General features: G+C 37.4%; 1 protein-coding gene across 4 annotated transcripts in view; it reads left to right on the forward strand.

Annotated features, from left to right (window-relative positions):
• The window catches only part of ULK4 (unc-51 like kinase 4), a 596079-nt gene that overhangs the window by 134992 nt on the left and 436968 nt on the right, over nucleotides 1-24119 (forward strand). For all 4 annotated transcript variants that reach the window (XM_040636925.1, XM_040636927.1, XM_040636926.1 and 1 more), the window contains one exon: nucleotides 19045-19172. In XM_040636925.1, coding sequence (XP_040492859.1) covers nucleotides 19045-19172 — 128 coding nt within the window. The remainder of the gene's footprint in view (nucleotides 1-19044; nucleotides 19173-24119) is intronic.

The raw sequence follows: 24119 nt of genomic DNA on the forward strand, positions 1-24119 counted from the left end.
GCTGTAGGGAAAGTTTTCTTAAGGCTTAGTATCCAGCACATAAAAAAATGCCTACGTATAAAAAGGAAGAGACAAGACAAAATGAACACAGGCTATGAAGAGTTGCTTCATTAAAGAAGAAGCTAGAATGGTCAGTAATGTTGGGAAAAGATGCTCACACTGAATGCTGATGAATAAAATGAAGATGAAAACGAGTTAGTTTCATAGGCTTCAGGTTGGCGTATATATAAGTCTGAAAGTAGGAGTTGTTGGTGAAGATATAGACCAGTGGGAACCCTCCGCGGTAAAGTGGTATAATCACTTTGGAGTGCAATTTCATACTCTCTAGAAGAGTTGAAGATGCACATAGCATAATATTTCCATTAGGAACGTATCCTTGTACAGCTGTGCGCAGAAACAGGGTATTTGTCTTCCAGCATTTTTACAGTGTCAGAAGATGGCAAGCAACGTAAAAGTCAATCAGCAAATTAAATTGTAATATATCCATATGAGGGAACAATACATAGCAAGTAACGAATTAACCCGGCTGAAAATATATTGATATGGATAAATCTCATAAATAAAACTGAGTGAAAAAGGTGAGCTGAAAAAGATATGGACAAAAGAGTAACATACACAAAGTTGAAAATATGCAAAAATATTTGTCTGTGTTTTATGGGTACATAATTCTGTTGTAACCACCAGAGTTCTGAGAGTGCTTACCTTTCTGTAATGGAGGGCAGCAGCTTCAGCTGTGTCTCGCTAATGTGTTGTTTCTTAAAAAAAAATAAAAGGAATTTGGGCTAATTTTTTTTAAATATTAGGATTTGATCAAGTTGAGTGGATTTTTTGTATCCTTGAAATGTTTCATAAGTTGGATAAAAGGATTCATGTTATAGCACTCAAGTTATAATTTACATTTTCTTCACTTTTGAAGTTTGTGATGATCTCTAGGGAGCATTCAGTAGTTTTCTTCTTGAGATTGTGTGTGCGGTGATTGTGGCTATGGTGTTAGGTGTGATAGTCTGCCTATCACATGGATGATTTTACCCACATGCAGTATGGTCTGAAAGGAAAACCATGGTAACATCTCATAGATAGTCATTTGTGATTTTGTTTTTTTTTTTTTTTTGAAGTGCAAGAATTCTTCAGAAATTCTGGTGTTAGGGCAGCTGGGCGGCTCAGTTGGTTGAGCATCTCATTTCAGCTCAGGTCATGATCCTGTGGTCCTAGGATCAGGCCCCACCTCCCTGCTCAGCAGGGGCGGACTGCTTCTCCCTCTCCTTCTGCCCCTCCCCCAACTCTTGCTATTTCTCTCTCGCTCTCTGTGTCTCAATAAATAAAATTTTTAAAAACATTCTGGTATTTACTAACAATATGACTACCCAATGAAATACATAAATCTTTAGTTTACATTTATTGAGTTTTGGTATTGTTTGTGATTCTAAACTTCCTTTTGTTCTTTAAAAATGTACTTGAAGGTAGAAACACTGTAACATGTATTTTTTCTTAAATTTTTATTTAAATTCAATTTAGTTAACATATACTGTATTATTAATTTCAGGGGTAGAGTTTAGTGATTCATCAGTTGCATAATACCTGGTGCTCATTCCATCAAGTGCCCTCCTTAATGCCCATCACCAAGTTACCCCGTCCCCCCCATCCACCTCCCCTCCAGCAACCCTCAGTTTCCTAGAGTTAGGAGTCTCTTATGGTTTGCCTCCTTCTCTGCTTTAGTCTGATTTTATTTTTCCTTCCCTTCCCCTATGTTCATCTGTTTTAAGTTTCACGTATGAGTGAAATCATATGGTATTTGTCTTTCTCTCACTCATTTCGCTTAGCATAATACCCTCTAGTTCCATCCATGTCATTGCAAATGGCAAAATTTCATTCTTTTTGATGGCTGAGTAATATTCCATTGTATAAATACACTGCATGTTCTTTATCTGTTCATCAGTCAGTGGACATCTGGGCTCTTTCCATAGCTTGGCTATTGTGGACATTGCTGCTATGAACATTGGGGTGCAGGTGCCCCTTCGAATCACTATGTTTGTGTCCTTTGGATAAACACCTAGTAGTGCAGTTGCTGGGTTGTAGGGTAGTTCTATTTTTAACTTTTTGAGGAGCCTCCGCACTGTTTTCCACAGTGGCTATACCAGCTTGCATCCCCAGCAGCAGTGTAAGAGGGTTCTCCTTTCTCTGCATCCTTACCAACATCAGTTGTTTCCTTAGTTATTAATTTTAGCCATCCTGACTGGTGTGAGGTGGTATCTCTCTGTGGTTTTGATGTGTCTTTCCTTGATGCTGAGTGATGTTGAGCATTTTTTCATGTGTCTGTTAGCCATTTGTATGTCTTCCTTGGAGAAATAAATGTCTGTTCACGTCTTCTGCCCATTTCTTGACTGGATTTTTCCCCCCCTATTTGTTCTTAAAGCTTTACAGACAGCCTCAGAATATATAGGGTTTTAGGAACCCTATCACATCATTAAAATAGTATGGATTCTTAAACCAACTAACTTTGAACATTACCACCTGTGTTTAATGGAAATATTCTGGCAGGTTGGTAATGTGGTACTTTATTATAGATGAGATGGAATGGGATGTGGGGATGAGACCCCACATCACCACAAAAATAAACAAAGAAGTTATCCTGACCCTATGTATGAGATAGATCGAGATGGAACGTGATGTAGGCTCACTCAAGGGAGCTGGGGAGTGAGTGTCTTCTCTTGTGACAAGCTGTGTTATTAGTTGGAGTATTGCTTGTTTTGGATATAAGAAAAAGTGTCTTATGCTTTTTTATTCTGTCCTAAACATCACAAAATTAGTCATCTTTTTTCAATTTGCAGGCCTTCATGGCTGACTTCAGGCATACTGGTTTAGTTAAGGGGAGAAATTGAAGTTAATTAAAAAAACATTTCCTTAAAGAAGTTTAGTTTTCAAAAATAATATTTGCCATCTAGAAGCTTACCAGATATCCCTGCGTCTTGTGATTCAAGACGTATCATTCTATTAAATTCACATATGAAAAAGAAGTTTACATATGAATTGCACAACTTTCAGTGACAGCATTGCACTCTAGCATTGGGAAAATTAATCTATGATTGGGAAGAGTGCTCTGAGGGAAGAGGTGTATTGCTTATGTGGAATGTTTGAGGAATTTAACACTGGATCTTGTGGTACACTGATGAGACTGGGAGGTTGGCCGCAGGTTTTGTGTATGCCTTCTTGTTCCTTTGTTTTGGGTGTTTGGGCTGTGGCCCGTGTTTTGGACTAATGTTTAGGAAGGCCTTGGTGCTTTTATTTAGTGGTATAATAAAATATATCCAATTGCTGGTCATTTTGTGCTTTTTCAGAGTGATGCTGACCTGGTACAAGGAGTGGATTTTAAGTAAGATACATATATCTTAGTGTATACATATATACACTTAAAATATAAAATAAGTAAAATATTTACTTAAAAACATTTATATGCTTGTCCGGATATTTATATTTATATGCTTGTTGGCTTGTCCAGATATTCCATATTTGAGAGTGTCGCTTTGTAATTGACTTTATAACGTTTTACTGACAAGATTATTCAAATGCAACATCATAGCCCCTTGCCTATGAATTCTGTTGAAACTGAGAAAAACTCAAAGGTACACATTATGTAATAGTGTGTTCCTGTTGGGGTAGATTTGGGGAGGAAGAATGTTGCTGCTACGCAGAATTTTTTCAGCTCCTCAGATCTCCTTATGAAGGTGTCGAGTTATTCCACAAAGCCAGAATAGGAGTGAGTGCAGTAAAGTTGTGAATGGCAGTGTGGGGTCAGCAGCTGTTCGGGAGGTTGCGGAGCGAAGGAGAAGGTGCATTCTGTGAGTCCCGGAAACTGGGGAATCCAAGAATTTCTGGCAAGTACTCACTCTCTAACAGAAAATTCCCCACTCAAAGTGGAAAACCTGGCATGCAGTTCTTAGATTAGCCATTGAAAGTTGGGGAGACTTCATAGGTTCTAGTGTGTGGTTGAGTCCAGAAAGACTGGGGAGACCAGGGTGGGCAGGAGTAACATAAGCCCTTCCAGGTTTTCAGAAATATCCAAGAAAAACTTTCTCCTAGGAGAGCATTCCACGCTGGACAAACCAGGACTAGAATGCACATTAAACGTGGCAGGAACCCTGAGAGAAAAGGTGTAGAGGATGTTGGATAAGGCAGCTCCGAGAATGTGCTGTGGAGTTCACTCCAAGAGGCCGTATGTGTGAATATTTCAGAGTCACAACAGAGGAAAGAGGCCTCAAATCACAAAAATAACGAGTTATCCTGGCCTATCCTCACTGTCCACAGTAGAACTTCCTTCTCAAAAGTACACGAAAATCCATTTCATTCAGACACCAACAAAGCCAAAGGGTTGTCAAAAATCCATGAAAAGATAGTGTAAAAGAGTATAGGAAGGTAAGAATAAGTAGTTTTGAATAACATCCCCCTAGACGATGGAGGATTATTAATAAAAACATGGCCACAAAGCATATGAAAACTGTCAAACCTAATATTTAAAAAAAAAACTGAAATGAATTAGGAAATTTGGAATGGAAGCTGTGGAAGAACTGCACAAGTCAGAAATAGGGGAGTGGAAAACAGAACTGGGCTGTAGGAAAGTACAAAAAGGTGACGTTGTCTCAGGAAAGATTCCAAAATCAGGGGAAAAGCAGTAATGAAGACCGTTGATGATAGTTTATAAAGGAACACAAAGGGAAATAGGCACTAACACTTTTGTCTTATAGGGATAATAGGAATAGAAAGAGAAGTGAAAAAAAGAAAAAAAAAAAAACAAGGGAAAGATGAAGAGCATCCCAGTGACAGTCTTCAATATGGAGGAGACCAAGATAATCCAGCATACAAAGAAGAAAACTAAGTCATTAAAACAGAACAGATCCTAAAAACTACAATCCAGACAATATTTTCCTGAATACAAAGAGTACTTGAATGGAAATCAAAAGGACACACAGCGTATCTAGGAAAATCATTCTACAATAGCAAGAAGATGATATTTTAAAGAAAAATCCTTTGAGCATCTAGGCAAAAGGACCTTAAATCTCAGCAAGTCACTTACAAGGAAACGACAGTTATACTGGCATCGGACATTTCCATAGTGACCCTTGATGCCACAATTCAGCTCCACTTACTGCTAAGGTATTTAAGATTTTTAAGAAAAGACATTAGCCAAGGACTTTATATTCAGTTACATTGGGTCTTTGTTATAAAAACCACAGGTGGGGGGTGCCTGGGTGGCACAGCGGTTAAGCGTCTGCCTTCGGCTCAGGGCGTGATCCCGGCGTTATGGGATCGAGCCCCACATCAGGCTCCTCCGCTATGAGCCTGCTTCTTCCTCTCCCACTCCCCCTGCTTGTGTTCCCTCTCTCGCTGGCTGTCTCTATCTCTGTCAAATAAATAAATAAAATCTTAAAAAAACACAAAAAAACCACAGGTGGATGTGTGAACATGGAAGAGATCAATTCCTGTGAGCTCTTCCTGAGGCTTCCATCAGAGAATGAACTGCAGACAACCAAACGATGTTTGACTAAGCTAAGGCCAAGTAGTGAGAATCAGGTTGATAGAATAGTATGTCATTCTAAACCTGCAGTGACTGTTTCCCTCCCTCCCTCCCTCCATCTGCACACATATATGTAAATACACACCTATGTGTGTATATAAATGCATACAATGAAAAGGGGTAAGTATATGAAAGTTACAATAAACTAGTCAACTGCTTTGTAAATAAATTCCTGGTGTGACTTAAAAAAAAAAAAAGCTTATCATAAAAACTCAGTGTCTGATTGTTGATGTTAGAAAACTGAAAGCATATAAAACTCCTGAAACTCGGCTGTATTTCAGTTAATCGAGCTTCGAAAACTCATATCAACTTGTTTAAGTTACATAGATTCGAACGTCTGCCTTGGTTATGTTTTTCCTAAGGTAAGTGACCTCAAAAGTACTTTGTAGCTGGATAATCAGTAATGCATCCTTTGGACTTTATATGCTTTGGGGGGGTTAAAGACTTACACATTAATTTTTAAAGACATATCCTATTTCATAGGTGAGTTTGTTCATGCTCACTGGTAAGAATGGTTTCCTTCTGAGTGTTATTGACTAGAAATACTGCCTTCTGAAAATTTCTTGCCTTATTAATTTTGACAATAGCTGCTATTTGTATTTTAGCAATCTAGGTTGACTGAAATCGTTGCTTCAGATTTTGTGTTTTGCCCAAGTGGCACCATAGCAATTAATAATAAACCAGAAGCTGTAGACCACTGTTACTTGGAAGTACCAAGAAAAATCACTGAGAAATTTTGTGTATGTAAAATTTAGAAAAATTTGAATGCTAAGCCTACTCAGGATTTTTTTTTTTTTCCCGTCTTCTTACTGTCACCAGGCCTACTGACTCAATGGTTGCTAATTAAGCATTTAAAAGATGGTAATTTATTCGTATTCATCAGACCATGAGTTTGTATTGTGGTATTTTTAGTCTGTCTACATTAATAAATGTATTTTGTGAGACATTTTAGTTAGATACTTGGCTAAACTTTAAGGGAAGTGTAACCCAATACCAATTTGAGATTTAACCAGTACAGTTTTTTTTATTTCCATTGCTATTAAATGGGAAAAAAATTGTGTCAGTGATTTCTCATTGTTTTCCTTGAGGCTATTATCCGTTGATGGCCAGGCTGTACTCATTGATTTTTACCTGTGACAGTTGATTGAAGCAGATCAGTTTTCCCTCTTGAGATTTGCAGGAGATAATTTTGAAGTTCTCGACCTCATCATTATTTTTATTCATCTAATAGTTTTGTCTTTATGGAATGTAGTAGAGGGATGTTTTATCCTTTTGCTGAATTTTGATGAAGGATTCATTTTGTTTGCTCTGGAAGCTTCACATATTTGGACCAATTCCTAGCATTCTGAATATTTCATCATCTCATCTTCGTTAGGTAGATCTGTCCACCGTGAAATCACTGCCGAGTACCGTTTGATTGTTGGACATAAACTCGTCGTGTTGTGGTTTGGTTATAGACCTGCACGGCTTCTGCTTTTCTTCCCCCACATGTAATATTTAGGTATGTTGAGCTGAATGGCCAGATGAATTTAAATCAAAGCTGAATACATAGCGGACTGCAAACTGAAGTGACCCGAGGTCATTTTTGGTTCTTTAAAGGTCGTTTTGATTATTCATCCTTGGCACTGGGTCTTTGCCTGCGGCCTATAATCTTCCCTCCTCAAGTGTTACAAGACTACTATACTGTTCTAGAGGTGTGGTGCATGTTGCTTAAGATTAATTATGGAGTCCCGGGCAATTAGTTGTAGGGAATCAGACTGTTCATTTTTTTAGTTATGACTAAATGAGAATTTATTTAGGGCACAAGATGTTTTTTGGCTCCGATCCAAAATTGTAGTCTGTAATATACTGCATCTTCTCAAGGGACTCAGAGTTACTATGTTACAAACACATGTAGTATATAACTTCTTTTATTTTTAGTATTTGTTATAGTTTATCTAGTTTTTTCCCCCAATCAAAATCATAAATTATTTTAGTTTTGCAAGATTGTTAATAATGGCTGCGTCCACGACATCAGGAATAAATACAATAGACCTCATCACTTACTTGTGGACGTTTCTATGTTTTAAAATTATGGCTATTACTGTACAAAATTTTTTTATGCCTGGAAAGTTTTCGTCTTCCATTATATACTCCAGCTGTAATTCACTCATCTTTCCTCTGTAACAAACTACTTCAAAACGTAGTGGCTTGCACAAGGACAGTAACTCATTTTGCTCACAAATCTGTAATTCCAGCAAGGCCGTGTTAGCTGGGAAGATTGAGTGGGTTCGAAGAATAAATTTTCCAGATGGTTCATTCGTATGAGCAGCAAGTTGGTACTAGCCATTCAGTGGGCACCCAACTGGGGCTGTGGGCTGGGAACCTCATTTGCTTTCCATGTGGGCCTTTGAAGGTTGCTTGGGCTTTCCCACAGCATAATGGCTGGGTTCCACAAGTGCTCTGAGAGGGGTGCCTGGGTGGCACAGTCTGTTGACCATCTGACTCTTGGTTTTAGCTTGGGTTGTGATCTTGAGGTCATGGGATCAAGCCCCACGTTGGGCTCCATGCTCCACATTGAGTCAGCTTGAGTTTCTCCTCTCTCCCTCTGCAGTACCCGCTCCCCCCCCACTCTCTCTCTAAAATAAATAAATAAATCTTAAAAAAAAAAAAAGTATTTCCTGAGGAAAGTAGGCAGAGGCCACATGGCCTTTTCTGACCTGGCTCTGAAAGTCATGTAGTGCCCCTTATACCACCTCCACCCCCTAAGCGTGTCATTAGAGTTGACCATGAAAGAGGACAATGAAACAGGAAGTGGGGTAGATAACAGTCTTTGCTACAGTTCTGATTTACTTAACAAATCCCCTGTTTTGGAATATTAAGATTGTTGCTTGTTTTTGTTTGTCAGGTAAACAACACTATCACAAACGTTATTGTACTTAAAGCTCATTTGTTCCTCAATTTGTTAGGAGAAATTTCTTGAGCTATAACAACTGTGTCAGAAGAAAATAACATTTTTAAGGCCTTTGAGAAATAACTCACTTTCCTCTCAGCTGGAGGAAAGGTTGAACACTTTTTTTCATATGGGCCATATTTAAGATTTATCCATTTATCCATGACCATGCGAGCACTGGCTGCCATCCATTTTCATCTTTGCCGGTCTGCTTTGCAATGAAACGGAATCTTATTCTTCTGAAATTTGCATTTCTTTGCCTACTAGTGAGAGTAGATGATTTATTTCCTTGTTAGGCAGTTTAGAGTTTGTTATATCAGTTGTTTGCTAGTTCATGTGGTTTTTAACTGGAGTGTTCATAAATTTTTTATTGGTAAAAGTGACTTATACATCTTTCAAATACTTTTTCCAAGATTATGTATTTATTTTGACAGACGTGTAGTATCATAAGGTTGCTTCCCCCCCCCTTATTTAAATTTAAATTTTAAAAGACATGTTTGGAGTCTTTCTAGTGTAAGTAGAAAAGTAAGAATTGCAATAAATGAATAGTTTGTTTTTTATCTTTTTTATTTGCTAAAGTCTTAAATATACCTCTGATTGTTTTCCTCTTTCTATTGTTTTATTTATGTTTCCCAAACACATTTCAAAACTTTAGTTCTTGCAGCACTTTATGATATGTTTTAGTAATTGTGTGGAAAATCCATTATTTAGTATTTTTAGGTATTTTAGTATTTTTAAGTTGGACAAAAAGCCTTCAGTCATTATACCAAGCCTGTGAAAATGTCAGTGTAATCATCTCCATTTTATTTTGAAGTTGAGGAACCGGAATCCTAGAGAGGTTGTTTTGTCAAGGAATGTGGCATTTGTAGTCAGGTTTGCCTGGTTCCCAATTCCAAGTTCTTTCCCAGTCCGTGTATTATGCTGCCACTCCAGTTGTTTAAGAGCTCTGTTATCACTCTTGTCAAAAGCTGTGGTTTTCTTTGTTAAGTCATATGTTTCTCTCAAGTTTTTTCTTAAATGGTTTGTATTTTTGTTGTTCTTTATCAAAGGGATTCATCTTTTCATAACCTAGTAGAGTGAAAACTATGGAGTTTTCTGTTTTATCTAGCTAGTTTACTAGCACTTGAAATAGAGAAAGCACCAATTATATTTTTGGCATAATGCTTTTGGACTTGAATGCGTAAATGCTAAATCTATGAGTACTTAAAAATTTAAATGTTTAAAATTTAAGATAAGATGCATTTTAATATACTTAAAAATCTTTAGCAAGATTATATTCACCATTTGTAATTGTATTTTCTTTAATACACATTTTCTTTTTCTTGATTTCTTATTTATACAAAAGTCTTATGTTGTATTCTTTGTCAAGGAGTTAAATCTATTTAAATATAGATTTCCTTGTATGGAATCTCTGTCTCTATATAGATTACCATAAATTCTTTTTAGTTCCTTATAAGTTAGAATAAGCGATGTATTATCTTGTTCATAAAACTTTGGCTTTAAAGTAATACTAGACTGTTTAGAAAGTTTCTCCTTCTAAATTGACTCATTTGTGTTCATTATATTTGCTCTAAACTCAGAGTTAGGAATTTGGATGAAATGAAAAGATGGATAACAGCAACTGTTGGGAAGGATGTGGAAATGCAGTTTTCATATATTAGTGAAGAATAAATTAGTACAACCACTTTGGAAAATCATTTGACAGCCTCTATTAAAGCTAAAGAGATGCCTACTTCTTGACTTAGCAGTTCTGCTCTCAGGTATATATCCAAGAGAAGTGGATACATACGTTATTTGTTCACAAAAAGACACATATGAGAATGTCCATAGCAGCTTTACTCATGATAGTCCCAAACTCTAAACAACACAAATATTCATTCTAGAGTAGAATGGATTCGTATATTTTTCTGTGTTCACATAAGTAGAACAGCAGTAAAATATGAACTGCTTCTGCACAGAACACGGCTGACTTTCACGTTGTTAAATCGAAGCCAGGTAATGGGAATTTTTTAACTTTTAAAAAAAAATATATTTGCTCTCTCCCCCTTTTCTTGATTAATTTAGCGCTTTATTTTGTTATTTTTCAAAAAAACAGCATTTTGACTTATCATTTACCTTTTTTTTTCTATTTTCTGTAACTACCTTTTGCCTGCATCTTTATTTTATTCATTTTTATTGCTTTTTCCCCCCAGTTTTTTGTGTTGGGAATTTAGTTCTCATATTTTTGTTCTTACATTTTTATTTACAAATGTATTTACATGTTGTATTTTCTTCTGACTGATGTTCTAAATGTATCCCATAGGTTCTGATACATGGTGTTCTTACTGTATTTTTAAGTTTTTCAATTTTGGCTTGTATAGAGCTTTTTATAAAAGTAGTGTTTAAAAAATTTCCAGGTATGAGGATCTTTTGGATTATTGGTGCTTTTATTAATTTCTAGTTTTATTGCATCATGCTAATAAAAATTATTTTTTCTTCTCAAACTATTCCAAAAAATAAAAGAGGAAGGAAACGTCCAAATTCACTCTCTGAGTTTCAATATTACCCTTATAACAAAACCAGATAAAGACATTACAAAAAAAAGAGAACTATAGGCCAATGTATCTGATGAACACAGATGTAGAAATCTCAACAAAATATTAGCAAAGTGAATCTAGCAATACATTAAAAAAATCATTCACTACAACCAAGTGGGATTTATTCCAGTGATGTAAGGATGGTTCATTATTCACAACTCAATCAGTAAGATACATCACATCAACAGGAAAAAGGATAAAACCATGTGATCAACACAATAGACACAGAAAAAGCATTTGACAGACTACAACATTCATTCATGATTAAAAACCCTCAACAAAGTAGGTTTAGAGGGAACATAGCTCAACATAATAAAGGCCATATATGAAAAACTCACAGCTAACATCAATGCTGAGAAGCCAAGAGCTTTTCCTCTAAGAACAGGAACAAGACAAGGATGTCACTCTTACCGCTTATATTGAACATAGTACTGGAAATCCTAGCAACAGCAGTCAGACCAGAAAAAGAAATAAAAGGCATCCAGATTGGTAAGGAAGAAGTAAAACTTGCACTATTTGCAGATAATGTATTACTGTATATAAAAAAACTCCTAAAGATTCTACTAAGAAAGTACTAGAACTGATAAATGAATTCAGTAAGGTCACTGGATACAAAACCAATGCACAGAAATCCATTGCATTTCTATGCGCTAATAATGAAATAGCAGAGAAATTAAGAAAAATCCCATTTTCAGGTACACACAAAATAATAAAATACCTAGGAATAACTTAACTAAGGAGATAAAAGACTGGTACTCCATACTATAAAACACAAAGACATTCCATGCTTATGGATTAGAAGAATTAATATTTTTAAAAAGTGCCCATATACCCAAAGCAGTCTACAGATTTCCTGCAATCATATCAAAATACCAACAACATTTTTCACAAAACTGGAACAAAAATTTGTATGGAACCACAGAAGACCCCAAAAAGCCCAAACCAATCTTGAAAAAGAACAAAGCTGGAGGTATCACAATCCCAGATTTCAAGATATAGTACAAAGCTGTAGTAATCAAAACAGTATGGTACTGACATAAAAATAGACACACAGATCAATGGAACAGAATAGGGAGTCCAGAAATAAACCTGTGCTTTTATGGTTAATCAATCTACAACAATGGAGGCAAGAATATACAAGGGGAAAAGACACAATGGTGCTGGGAAAACTGGAGCACTTTCTTACACCATACACAAAAATAAATTCAAAATGGATTAAGGACCTAACTGTGAGACTTGAAGCCATAAGATTCCTAAGAAAAAAACCATAGTAATTTCCATGACATCAGCTGTAGAAACATTTTTTTAAGATATGTCTCCTCAGGCAAGAGAAACAAAGGCAAAATAAATTATTGGGAATACATCAAAATGAAAAGCTTTTCACAGCAAAAGATACCATCAACAAAGCAAAAAGTAACCTACTGAATGAGAGAAGATATTTGCAGATGATGTAGTCAATAAGGGGTTAATATCTAAAATATATAAAGAACTTATGTAACTCAGTGCCCCCCCCCAAAAAAAACAAACACCAATGCAAATCTAATTAAAAATGGGCAGAGAACCTAAAAAGACATTTTTCCAAAGAAGTCATACAGATGGCTAACAGACCCATGAAAAGATGGCTGAACATCACTCATCATCAGGGAAATGCAAATCAAAACCATAATGAGATATTGTCATATTCCTGTCAGAATGACTAGAATCAAAAAGACAAGAGATAACAAATGTGGGTGGGGATGTGAAGAGAAAGGAATCCTCGTGCAATGTTGGTGGGAATGCAAACTGGAACAGCCACTGTGGAAAACAGTATAGAGGTTCCTCAAAAAATTAAAAATAGAATTACCATATGATCTCATAATGGGTATTTACCCAAAGAAAATGAAAACATTAATTCAAAAAGATAGTGCATCTTTGTTTATTGCAGCATTATTTACTCTAGCCAAGATGTGGAAGCAGCCCAAGCATCCATTGGTAGATGAATGGATAAAGATGATGACACACACACGCGCGCGCGCGCACACACACACACAGAAATATTACTCAGCCATAAAAAGAATGAGATCTTGCCATTTGCAACAACACGGATGGACTTCAGAGGGTATGATGATAAGTGAAATAAGTCAGACAAAGACAAATACCATCTGATTTCACTCATGTGGAATTTAAGAGACAAAACAAACGAATGAAAAACCAAAACAAGAGACAAAAAAGACAAACACAGAACAAACTGGTGGTTGTCAGAGGGGAGGTGGGTGGGTGGGGGGAGAGATGAAATCTAAAAAAAAGTATTTTATGGATTACATTAAGGTTTTCTTTGTGACCTTTTATATGGTCAGTTGGGAAACAAACTGAGGGCTTCAGAGGGGAGGGCGGTGGGGGATTGGGATAGGCCGGTGATGGGTATTGGGGAGGGCAATGTTGCATGGTGCACTGGGTGTTGTACGCGAGTAATGAGTCATGGCTCATTGTTTTGCATCAAGGGCTGGGGATGTACTGTATGGTGACTAATATAACAAAATAAAAATTATAAAAATATATATACTTTTATGTTTAATAAAGTTCACTTTTAACAGTTAAAAAAGGAACATTTTATGTTGAAGAAAAAGGTACATTTTCTGTTATCTAAGTGTAAAGTTGGATATATAACATCTTATCTGTTTATAACATTTGGTCTTTTCTCCCTTATTTTTGTTGTCTTGGCAGTCTTGGGCTGAGAGTGGTATGATAAAGTCTGTCGCTTCTTGCATCTTCTATAGTTTCCACTTTATAGAAGTGGTTACTATGCTATTTAGAGCATATCATTCATTACTGTATTCATGACTGTTAAGTGTTTGTTTTGAATGGTGGCCTTCAGCATTAAAACGTGTTCCTCATCTTGTTTACTTCTTTTTGGCCTAAATTCTGCCTTGTATGAGGGGAAGAGTCATTATGTAATTCTTTGTATATTAGGAACAGAAACACGGTTCCTGCTTTCTATTCCTATTTGCTGCCCCCCCTCACTTTTTATCACTTCTAACATTTATATACAGTGCAATTTACTTTTGGAATACAGTTCTGTGACACATGCGCAGACCCTGTCACTACCACTACAAGAAGGATAGAGAACAGTTGCAGCATCCCGAAGAATGACATTGTGCTGCTCGGTTTTTAGGCAGACCACCTCCCACCCCATTCGCTGGCAATTACTGATGTCTTCTTTCCCCCAAAGTTTTACCTTTTGTAAAATGTTATGTAAATGGAACTATGTTGTATGTAATCTTTGAGACTTTTTTTTTTTTACTTAATGCAGTTGAGATTCATCCATGTTGTATCAATAGTTCATTTCTTTTTATTGCTGAGTGCTATTCCATCATGTAGATACACCACAGTTTATATACCCATGTACCCATTCAAAGGGTCGTTTCCATTTCTTGACTGCTAATGAAAAGTGTTGCTGTCAACTTTTGTGTGTAGGTTTTTCTGTGAACATACATTTTTATTTCACTGGAATAGATACCTAGAAATGCAATGGCTGCATCTAGTATATGGTAGGTGTGTGTTTAATATTTCTTTTATGAAACTGCCAAGCTATTTTCTAGAGTACCATTTTGCAGTCCTACCAGCAATGCATATAGAATTCTAGTTGTTCCACATACTAGTCATTTTTCAGTTGGTCATTCTAATAATTGCATAGTGTCTCATTGTGATCTCAATTTACATTATTTTAATGATTGTGATAATGAGCATCCTCTTGTGTTTATGTGAATATCCACATATGTTCTTTGGTGAAATGTCTGTTTAAATATTTTGCCCATTAAAGATGCTTTTTTCTTAGTATTGAGTTTTGAGAGTTCTTTGTATATTCTGGATACAAATACTTTATGCTAGTATCGGGCTTGTCTTTTCTTATTTGTTTTCCACAGAGGATAATTTTAATAGTCATGAAGTTCAGTTCATCATTTATTTCTTTTATGGATTGTGCTTTTGGTGTTATATCTAAAAACATCCTAACCTAAGGTCATGAAGATTTTCTGTTCTGTTTTCTTGTAAGAACTTTATAGTTCTACCTTTTTTATTCAGTTGTATGATTCCTTTTGTATGATTGCAATTTTTGTATATGATGCACAGTATGGAATGAAGTAAATTTTTTTTTTTTGCATGTGGATATCCATAATAAGCACTACTTATTGAAAAGACTGTCCTTTAATCACTAAGTTTCCTTTGCAACTTTGTCCTAAACTAATTGACTCCATTTCTGAACTCTATTTCCTTGGTCTCTGTATCTGTCATTTTGTCAGTACCACATTATTTTGATTACTGTAGGGTTGGGTTTTTTTTTTTTTATGTTTTAAAATAATTGTGTGATTCTCTCATCTTCCCACCCTAAATTGTTTTGTTTATGGGTTCCTTTGCCTTTCCGTATAATTTTTATGATTAGCTTGTTTATATCTACAAAAAAATCCTGCTGGGATTTTTTTTTTAATTGGAATTGCATTAAATCTGTAAGTCATTTTGGGGGGAAATTGTCATATGAACTATCTCGAGTTTTTTAATGGATAAACATGAAATGTCTCCATTTATTTATGTCTTTAACAGTTTTTCTTTCATAATTGTTGTATAGTTTTCAGCTTACTGAGTCTCCACAAATTTTGTTAGGTTTATACCTGTATTTCTGTTGTTATTGTTAGAGTTATTGAAAAATGATACTTTAAAAATTTGTTTTCTAATCATTCATTACTGGTGTATAGAAATACACCAGATCTTGCTAAACTCATTTATAAGGTGTAGAAGCCTTTCTGTAGATTCCTTGGTATTTTTTACATAGATAATCATAACCTCTGAGAATATTGCTTCCATAACAGTGTGAACGACTTTTATTTATTTTTCTTTCCTTATCACACTGGCAATGACTTTCAGTAAAATATTGAATTATGAGTGATGGGATTGGACATGCTTGTTTAATTCCCAGTCTCAGTGGGGAAGCATCAAGCTTCCCCTCTAAGTATGATGTTAGCTGCAGTTTTTCTCTAATACTTTTTTACAGATTGAGGAAGTTCCTTTCTACTCCTTGTTTGGTGGGTCTTTATCATGAATGGATGTTGAATTTTGTCAAATGTTTTTACATTATCTATTGATATGATCATGTGATTTTGCTTATTTAATCTGCTGAATTACATTGATTGATACTCAGATATTGAACCGGTCTTGGATTTCTGAGATAAACTCTACTTGATTGTGATCTTTTTATTTATACTTTTTATGTATTGTTGGATTCAACTTGCATGTATTTGTTGAGGATTTTTGCATCTCTATTCCTAAGGTATGTTTTTCATGTATCATTAACTGTCTTGGATCTTTTTCATGCCTATAAATGCTTGTGTAAGTGTGTATGTGTGTGTGTGTGTGTGTGTGTAAATGTATACACATCTGATATATTTATCTCCTGTGGCCTCTTCTAGACATTTTCATTCTTTTTTATTTTTTAAATCTTAAATTTGTCTGGAGTTTACTTTCAGCGTGCACTCAGTCTATTAATTTTGGTTAGCTCAATATTCAGCAGACTTTTATTACATTACTTTCTGTTTTTAGATTGCATTTCAATGCCTCATGTGTTCTGTGCAATTTTTTTCTCCTTAAAGAGATCTCTCCTGGAGACTTCTGACCAACTCCAATATGGTTAAGCTGCCCTCTGTGCCTCATTATAGCTGTCACCTGGAATCGTCTTGGGATTCCCCTTTTCTCTTTCCTGTGTTCAGTATTCTCTATTTTCTTGCTTTATTTCCCCAGGGTGAGTGTTGGGGGTTATATAGAGGAATGGTGGTGTGATAAGTGATTTTGGAAAGATGATAAAAAGCCAGATCATGATAAGGGTTCATCTCAAGGGTTGCAGCAACTATTGAGAATATTTTATAGGTGAATAACATAATCATATTTGCTGTTGGAGAAGATCACTGTGGCTATGACTTGTGAAATAGATGGAAGAAAGCAAAGTTATAGTAATTCAGGAAAAATATAATGGTGCACTGAAATATAAGGAAATGTTAATGGGGGTATCACTCTCACAGTAATTGGGGATCAGTTGGACATGGGAGGAAGGAGGAGTCAAGGAAGATGCTCATGTTTTTAAGTTTGGTCTTGATGATCCTCAGAGGACAGGTATCATGTTTAGGGTAGATTCTGAGTTTAGTGTTGGATGTGCAGTTCAAAGGATTGCAATATACCCTTTACCCACGTTTAGTAAATGTTAACATTTTACCATGTTTGATTTATAGTTTCTTTTACCGTGTGTGTATGCATGTACGTGGCCAGTATGAGAAGAGGTTGCAGACCTGGTGCTCCTTTACTTGTTTTTGTTTTGTTTTGTTTTTTGATGCTTGTTTAGCTTTAATTACTTCACTGAATATTCCCTAAAAACAAGCCATGGATTTAAAAAGACGTTAGCTTTTATTTAACATTATTAACTCATCTACAGACCTATTCAGATTTTGCAGTTGTCCCAGTAATGTTCTTTTATGTGAAACGAAGTTGTCAGATCTTGAATTGCAGTCAGTTATCATGACTTTTTAGTCTTCTGTAATCAGAACAGTTTTTCAGTCTAAGGCTAGTGGATCTTTGAGTGGTTTTGTAATTATGTGTTTGTATGTGTGGTGGGTGGTGTTAATGTGGGAAACAGATTTGTAATTATGGTCCTTGGGCCCAGGGTACAAATTAGAATGGGAATTGACTGTGGAGAAATGGGCTTTCTGCTGTCTACCTGCTGGAAAGGTGGAAACAGATCTATTACTCAAAGATCCCTTAGTGCTGACTTGTTTTTTAACCCCAGGTGCTGAATTAGCTTGATTATTTCATTCAGAACCTAGGTGAGACTCATGCATAGGTATAGATACATAGGTATATCTCCATCCTTAAATAAAAACATATGCCTATGTAAATTCTTCCTGCTTGGTAACATAGCACCCAGTGTAAAAGGACTGTGGCATGGCCAAAAAATCTAACTGCTTACATTTGCCTTGGACATACCAGTGTCACTGTTACATGTTTGCTTCGCTTCAGGACCGTTGGGAACTTCCACTCTTGCTCTGTGTAGCCACCTTACTAACAATACAATCCTATATTCCTGCATGCTTACATTCGTTACCTCTGTGTGTGTATGTGTGTCTGTATTTCCTTTTTGCATATCAATAGGCACCTGAAGCCATGTACATCTGTTAGAAGGGAAAATAATGTTAATATTAGTATGTATTTCTCTTTTTGTATTATGCCTTTAGTTACAGAATGTTATAGGAATATAGGTTTTTCTTTTGGGTATTCTTATATCTGTAGCACCTTAGCTGTGTAGACTAGAGATGTGTTTTCTATAGACACAGGTTTGTGCAGATGTTCACGTGTACATGCAGTCGTGACTTCCACTTTTTCTAGTTATTTATTGCCACACTTCCTGTTGGGTGGTTGAGTGGTTAAGAGGCAGGCTTTGTTGTCCTACTGGCCTTCATTTCAATCCAACTTTTTGAATTTGTTAACTTTTCAAGATTCATTTTCTTCTTTAAAATAGGGATAACACTGGCGCGCCTGGGTGGCTCAGTCAGTTAAGCGTCTACCTTCTGCTCAGGTCATGATCCTGGCATCCTGGGATTGAGCCCTGCAATGAGCCCCAAATCAGGCTCCCAGCTCAGCCTGCTTGTCCCTCTTCCTCTCCCCGCCCCCCAGTCATGCGTGCACGCTCTCTCTCTCTCTCTCAAATAGATGAATAAACTCTTCAAAAAAATAGGGATAATAGTGTCAACTTGTTACGGCTAGTTTTCAGGTCTAAATGAGATAGTACATATTAAAATTTTAATATAGAGTCCGGCACAAATTAAGAATGCAAAAACAGTAACTGATATTTTATTTTTTGCTATCTGTTTAGTTATTGTGCACTACTGACCATGATAGTTGACTGCTCTATTCATTTCATGTTTTCTCAAAAAATATTTTAATATCTTCCACAGGATTTTGTCTCTACAATTATCCGTTTACTTGACAGCCCCTCAACTTCCATTAGAGCAAAAGCCTTCCTCGTTCTCTTATATATTTTGATTCATAACCACGAGATGCTGCTGCTTAGCTGCCAAGCAAGGTATGATTTTCTCTGATATGGTTTCATCAATAACATCAATTTAGAACCTGTTTTATTATAGTATTTCTTGGCTTCTGTGTACCTGATACTGAAATATTTTTTCTAGACTTTTCTAAGGGTTTAATTTTTCACATACAGCCTTAGCTGGGAAATACAGAGGACCGAGAGAAGACCTCTGGAGCTGAAGCTGGGTGGTGGGAAACAGCCAGAGTTCCTAGATGTGAGGGCAGTCCAGGGCAGGGTTTTAAAGCTGGTTCTGGTTTGCATCTTTGGGAGGCATTCTTGACTGTTGGTTTGGTCATAGTTTTCACTTTTGTAAGATTCTGGAATGACAGCTGGAAGCCCAGTGGAACCAGTCTGATGAAGTGTAGAGGAAGAGGCAGAGCAGGGAGAAGTTTCTGGACTGGTCCTCGGCTGGGCAGATCTCACTCTCTCTGGGTTCCACAAACTTCCTCTAAAAGGAGAAGCTGTCCTGACAAACCTCAGGTTCCCTTCATGCTCTGATGCTTCCTGATTAGCATCTGGACTGTCTGTTCCGTGCGAAATTACAACCCAGAGGAACCTTGAATATATGGTTGCATGTATTTCTTAATCTAGCTTTTTACTCATTATAGAATGCTGAGGAGACCCTCGAATTGATGAGATTGAGCTAGATTAGAAATTGGAAAACTTCTTCCTGTAAACAGAGAGTAAATATTTTAGGATTTATGGGTTAAAAGGCAAAATTGTGGCTATTTGTATTTATGTAACGAGAAAAAACAAATTTCCACAAATTTTTTATTGATGAATGTATTTCTATAACAAGAGAGAAAACAAATATCCACAGATTTTTAAATTGATATAGTAAAAGTATACTAATAAATGAGTACAATTTTTTTTTTTTTTTGTAATGCAGGTCTACAAATGAGAAGAACAGAATTCTTTTTCTGAGGGAGAGATAACATTTTGCTTAATTAGGGATCAAAGTTAGTGTCTTCCTCATCAAATCAGTTGTAAATGTCAATTTTATTTTTGACCGGTAGCTTAATTTTGTGTATTTTGTCTTTGAAAATGTCTTTTCTTATAGACAGGTAATGTCACATACCAGTATTAGTTCATGAGTATGTGATTTTAATTGAGCATATTAATCGCTTGGAAAGCATTTGTAGGGTTCTATTAGATTCTTCCTTGGTATTTGCCTTTTAGCATGCCCTTATGTTGCGGGTTAATCAGAACTAAATGAAGGCTATGTAGAAACTCTTACAGAGCCTCCTTTCTTTCCATGCCTCAGGGTTTGTCGTCCAGCTTTGTTTTATGTCCAGTGTCTTGAAAACTGGTGTTTCACATATTTTGTCTGTTTTGTAGTTGTGTTTTTTTAAAACTTTTTATTTAAATTCAATTAGTGAACATATACTGTATTATTAGTCTCCGGGGTAGAATTTAGTGTTTTATCAGTTGCATGTAACACTCAGTGCTCTTTACATCATGTGTCCTTAATGCCCATCACCTGGTTACCCCATTCCCCAACCCACCTCCCCTCCAGCAACCCTCAGTTTGTTCCCTAGAGTTAAGAGTCTCTTATGGTTTGTCTCCCTCTCTGTTTTTATCTTATTTTTCCTTCCCTTCCCTTATGTTCTGTGCTTTGTTCTTAAATTCCACATGAGTGAGATCAGGTGGTATTTGTCTTTCTCTGATTTCACTTAGCATAATACCCTCTAGTTCCATCCATCCGTTGTTGCAAATGGCAAGATTTCATTCTTTTTGATGGCTAATATTCCATTGTATATATATTTACCACATCTTCTTTATCCATTCATCTGTCAGTGGACCTCTGGGCTCTTTCCATATTTTGGCTGTTGTGGACATTGGTGCTATAAACATCGGGGTGCATGTGCCCCTTTGAATCCCTATGCTTGTATCCTTTGGATAAATACCTAGCAGTGCAGTTGCTGGGTCACAGGGTAGCTCTGTTTTTAACTTTTTGAGAAACCTCCATACTGCTTTCCACAGTGGCTGTCACAGCTTGCATTCCCACCAACAGTGTAAAGAGAGTTCCCCTCTCACCACATCCTTGCCAACATCTGTCATTTCTTCAGTTGTTAATTTTAGCCATTCTGACAGGTGTGAGGTGGTATCTCATTGTGGTTTTGATTTGTATTTCCCTGATGTTGAGCATTTTTTCATGTCTGTTGGCCATTTGCATGTCTTCTTTGGAGAAATGTCTGTTCATGTCTTCTGCCCATTTCTTGACTGGATTTTTGTTTTTGGCTGTTGAGTTTGATAAGTCCTTTATAGATTTTGGATACTAGCCCTTTATCTGATAAGACATTTACAGATATCTTCTCCCATTTCGTAGGTGTCTTTTAGTTTTGTCAACTGTTTCCTTTGCTCTGCAAAAGCTTTTTATCCTGATGAAGTCCCAGTAGTTCATTTTTGCCTTTGTTTCCCTTGCCTTTGGAGATGTGTCTAGTGAGAAGTTGCTGTGGCCGAGGTCACAGAGGTTGCTCCTATGTTCTCCTCTAGGATTTTGATGGATTCCTGTCTCACATTTAGGTCTTTCATTCATTTTGAGTTTATTTTTGCGTATGGTGTAAGAAAGTGGTCCAGTTTCATTCTTCTGCATGTGGCTGTTGTTTTCCCAACACCATTTGTTGAAGAGACTGTCTTTTTTTCATTGGATATTCTTTCCTGCTTTGTCGAAAATTAGTTGACCATATTGTTGAGAGTCCATTTCTGGGTTCTCTATGCTGTTCCATTGATCTGTGTGTCTGTTTTTGTGCCAGTACCATACTGTCCTGATGACTGCATATTTTATAGTTGTTTCAAATGGGAGCATGCATCCTGTCCCTTAGTCCATTAGAACCAGAAGCAGAAGTTCTAGTCTATTTGTAAAGGCCTCTCACCACTCGCTTTGCTGCCTCTACTCTGTGTGTCTACCATCATTTTCACCAGGGCAAATAATATAGTTTCTCAACAGATGTTCTAACATCATTTCTTGGACTCATAGTCTGGTCTCCATGTAGCAACCAGAGAATCTCTTACACAGTGTGAGTTGGCTTTTGTTTCTTCCTCGCTCAGACTCTTCTAATAATATTCTGTCATGCTGAAATGATAGCCTTGGCCTCCCCTGCCCTACTGCACCTAGTCCCTGCCTACCTCTCATCCTGTGTTATGACTCTTCTTGGCTCTTGCTCCGTTCCAGCCACATAGTTTTTCTTACTGCTTTTCGAACACAGTAAACCTACTAGACTCACCTCATGGCCTTTCCCAGGTGCTGTTCCTTGTGCCCATAATGCTCTTTCCCCAGAAGTTTCCATGGCTGGCTTCCTCAGGTCATTCAGGTTTCTGGTCAGTGTAAGGGTCTCGTCTTCTGAGAGCCACTCTGATCATGTCTCAAATACCCCTCTCAACCCCAACTGCAGAAACCTTTTAACTGGAAGGAACTGAAACATTCAGACCATCAGAGCCAGGGCATGATCTATTTGGTCCCCCCCAGGAAATTGCTGTGATTTCTGTGTGTCTGAATGAATATTTAGAAACTTTAGCAGTGGCGGGAAGATGGTGGCCTGAATGCATGCATACCCTGGCCCCAGCTTCCACCCTGCCGACTCTCTCGAGCACCACAGTGAGCAGGATGTGTGTTGAGAAGGAGCCTGGAAGATGAGACTTAGCATTGCTGGAGAGGTAAGGACAGGCTCCATTCTGCTTGTGCTGTGTGGCAGAGTTGACTTGCTATCTCCTAAACCTTGGTAAATAGCAATTCTTGGGGCGTCCGCAGGGTCCAAAATGCAGATGCTTTCTATGTGCGGTTGTTGGGGCCAGCATGCCTGTTCCTAGGACATCGGGAGCGGGACTGAATGGGGGCCAATCTGTCCCTGGTCAGTGGGAGGCTGCAGGCAAATGACCTCATTTCCTTGCACTTGAAGAGAACCGCTCCCTCTCACCACCTGCTTCTTTGCCACAACCTGTCCTGGTCAGGTGCTGAGTAGATGAAGTCATGAGTAAGCAGATTTGTCAATTTGTCATAGTCCATTGACAGAGACTTGGTACTTGAAGGAGGAGGAAGAAGAACAGGCAGCTCTTACTGGGCCAGAACGAATGCGATGGACAGAATTTTAACAAACAAGTAATGAAAACTCTGCGGAGAGGCAGATTTTTGAAATTCAGCAGAGGAACTCAAAGAGCTTGGCTTCTGCTGAGGAGGGTGTTAGGGCTGTGAAAGGCAGTATGAAAGAACACACTGAACCACACCGAGCTGATGACAGAGACCTGAGCAGTTTGTGTGGAAACAATAGGAAAGACGGAGTGAAGTTCCAGACCTCACACGCCCTGAATGCCAGGGGGAAGAAAGGAACCGACGGAGGATTTCTAACTGAAGAAATGTTAGCAGTCGTCTTCTGCTCAAACGTGCTATCTTCTGATACTGTACAGAGCTGCAAGTCAAGGAATGAGAAAGTCACCAAAAGCCGGTGAGCATTGCCACCTCATCTTTGGATTTTGGAAGCTGGAAAGCTGACAGATGATGCTTGCTCATTCAGCAGAATGAAGATTGCCAAGATGCCTTTTTGTCCAAGGGGAAAGCTGTGAGGAGACCTGATGACTGCGTGACAGAACTCTGGAAAGGTTGGAAATTAGGGGTGCCTGCTACATTTGATGGTGGTGGTGAGGGGGAGGGGAGGTTCAAGACAGAATTGATGGGGAATCTGTAGGGAGAGTTGATCCCCACTCCCCTTCCTCCAGCACAAACATCCAGGAGACTCTGCCTCTTTTGCCGTAGCAGGAGACTTGAAATGCATTCTGGATGGTGTGAATTGGAAATGCTGCCAATTTGAGTATTTTCACATATAGATAAGAGGGAGATGAAGTAGTTGCCTTGTGAGAAATCTGAAGACTGTACACAAGTCTACTTTGAAGGGTGAGGCCTTCCACCCCCTATTCTGCGCTTGCAGACTGTTGACAGCCTGGCTG

This window comes from Ursus maritimus, unplaced genomic scaffold (genome assembly GCF_017311325.1).
Source record: "Ursus maritimus isolate PB19 unplaced genomic scaffold, ASM1731132v1 scaffold_20, whole genome shotgun sequence".
Classification (NCBI taxonomy): Eukaryota; Metazoa; Chordata; class Mammalia; order Carnivora; family Ursidae; genus Ursus; species Ursus maritimus.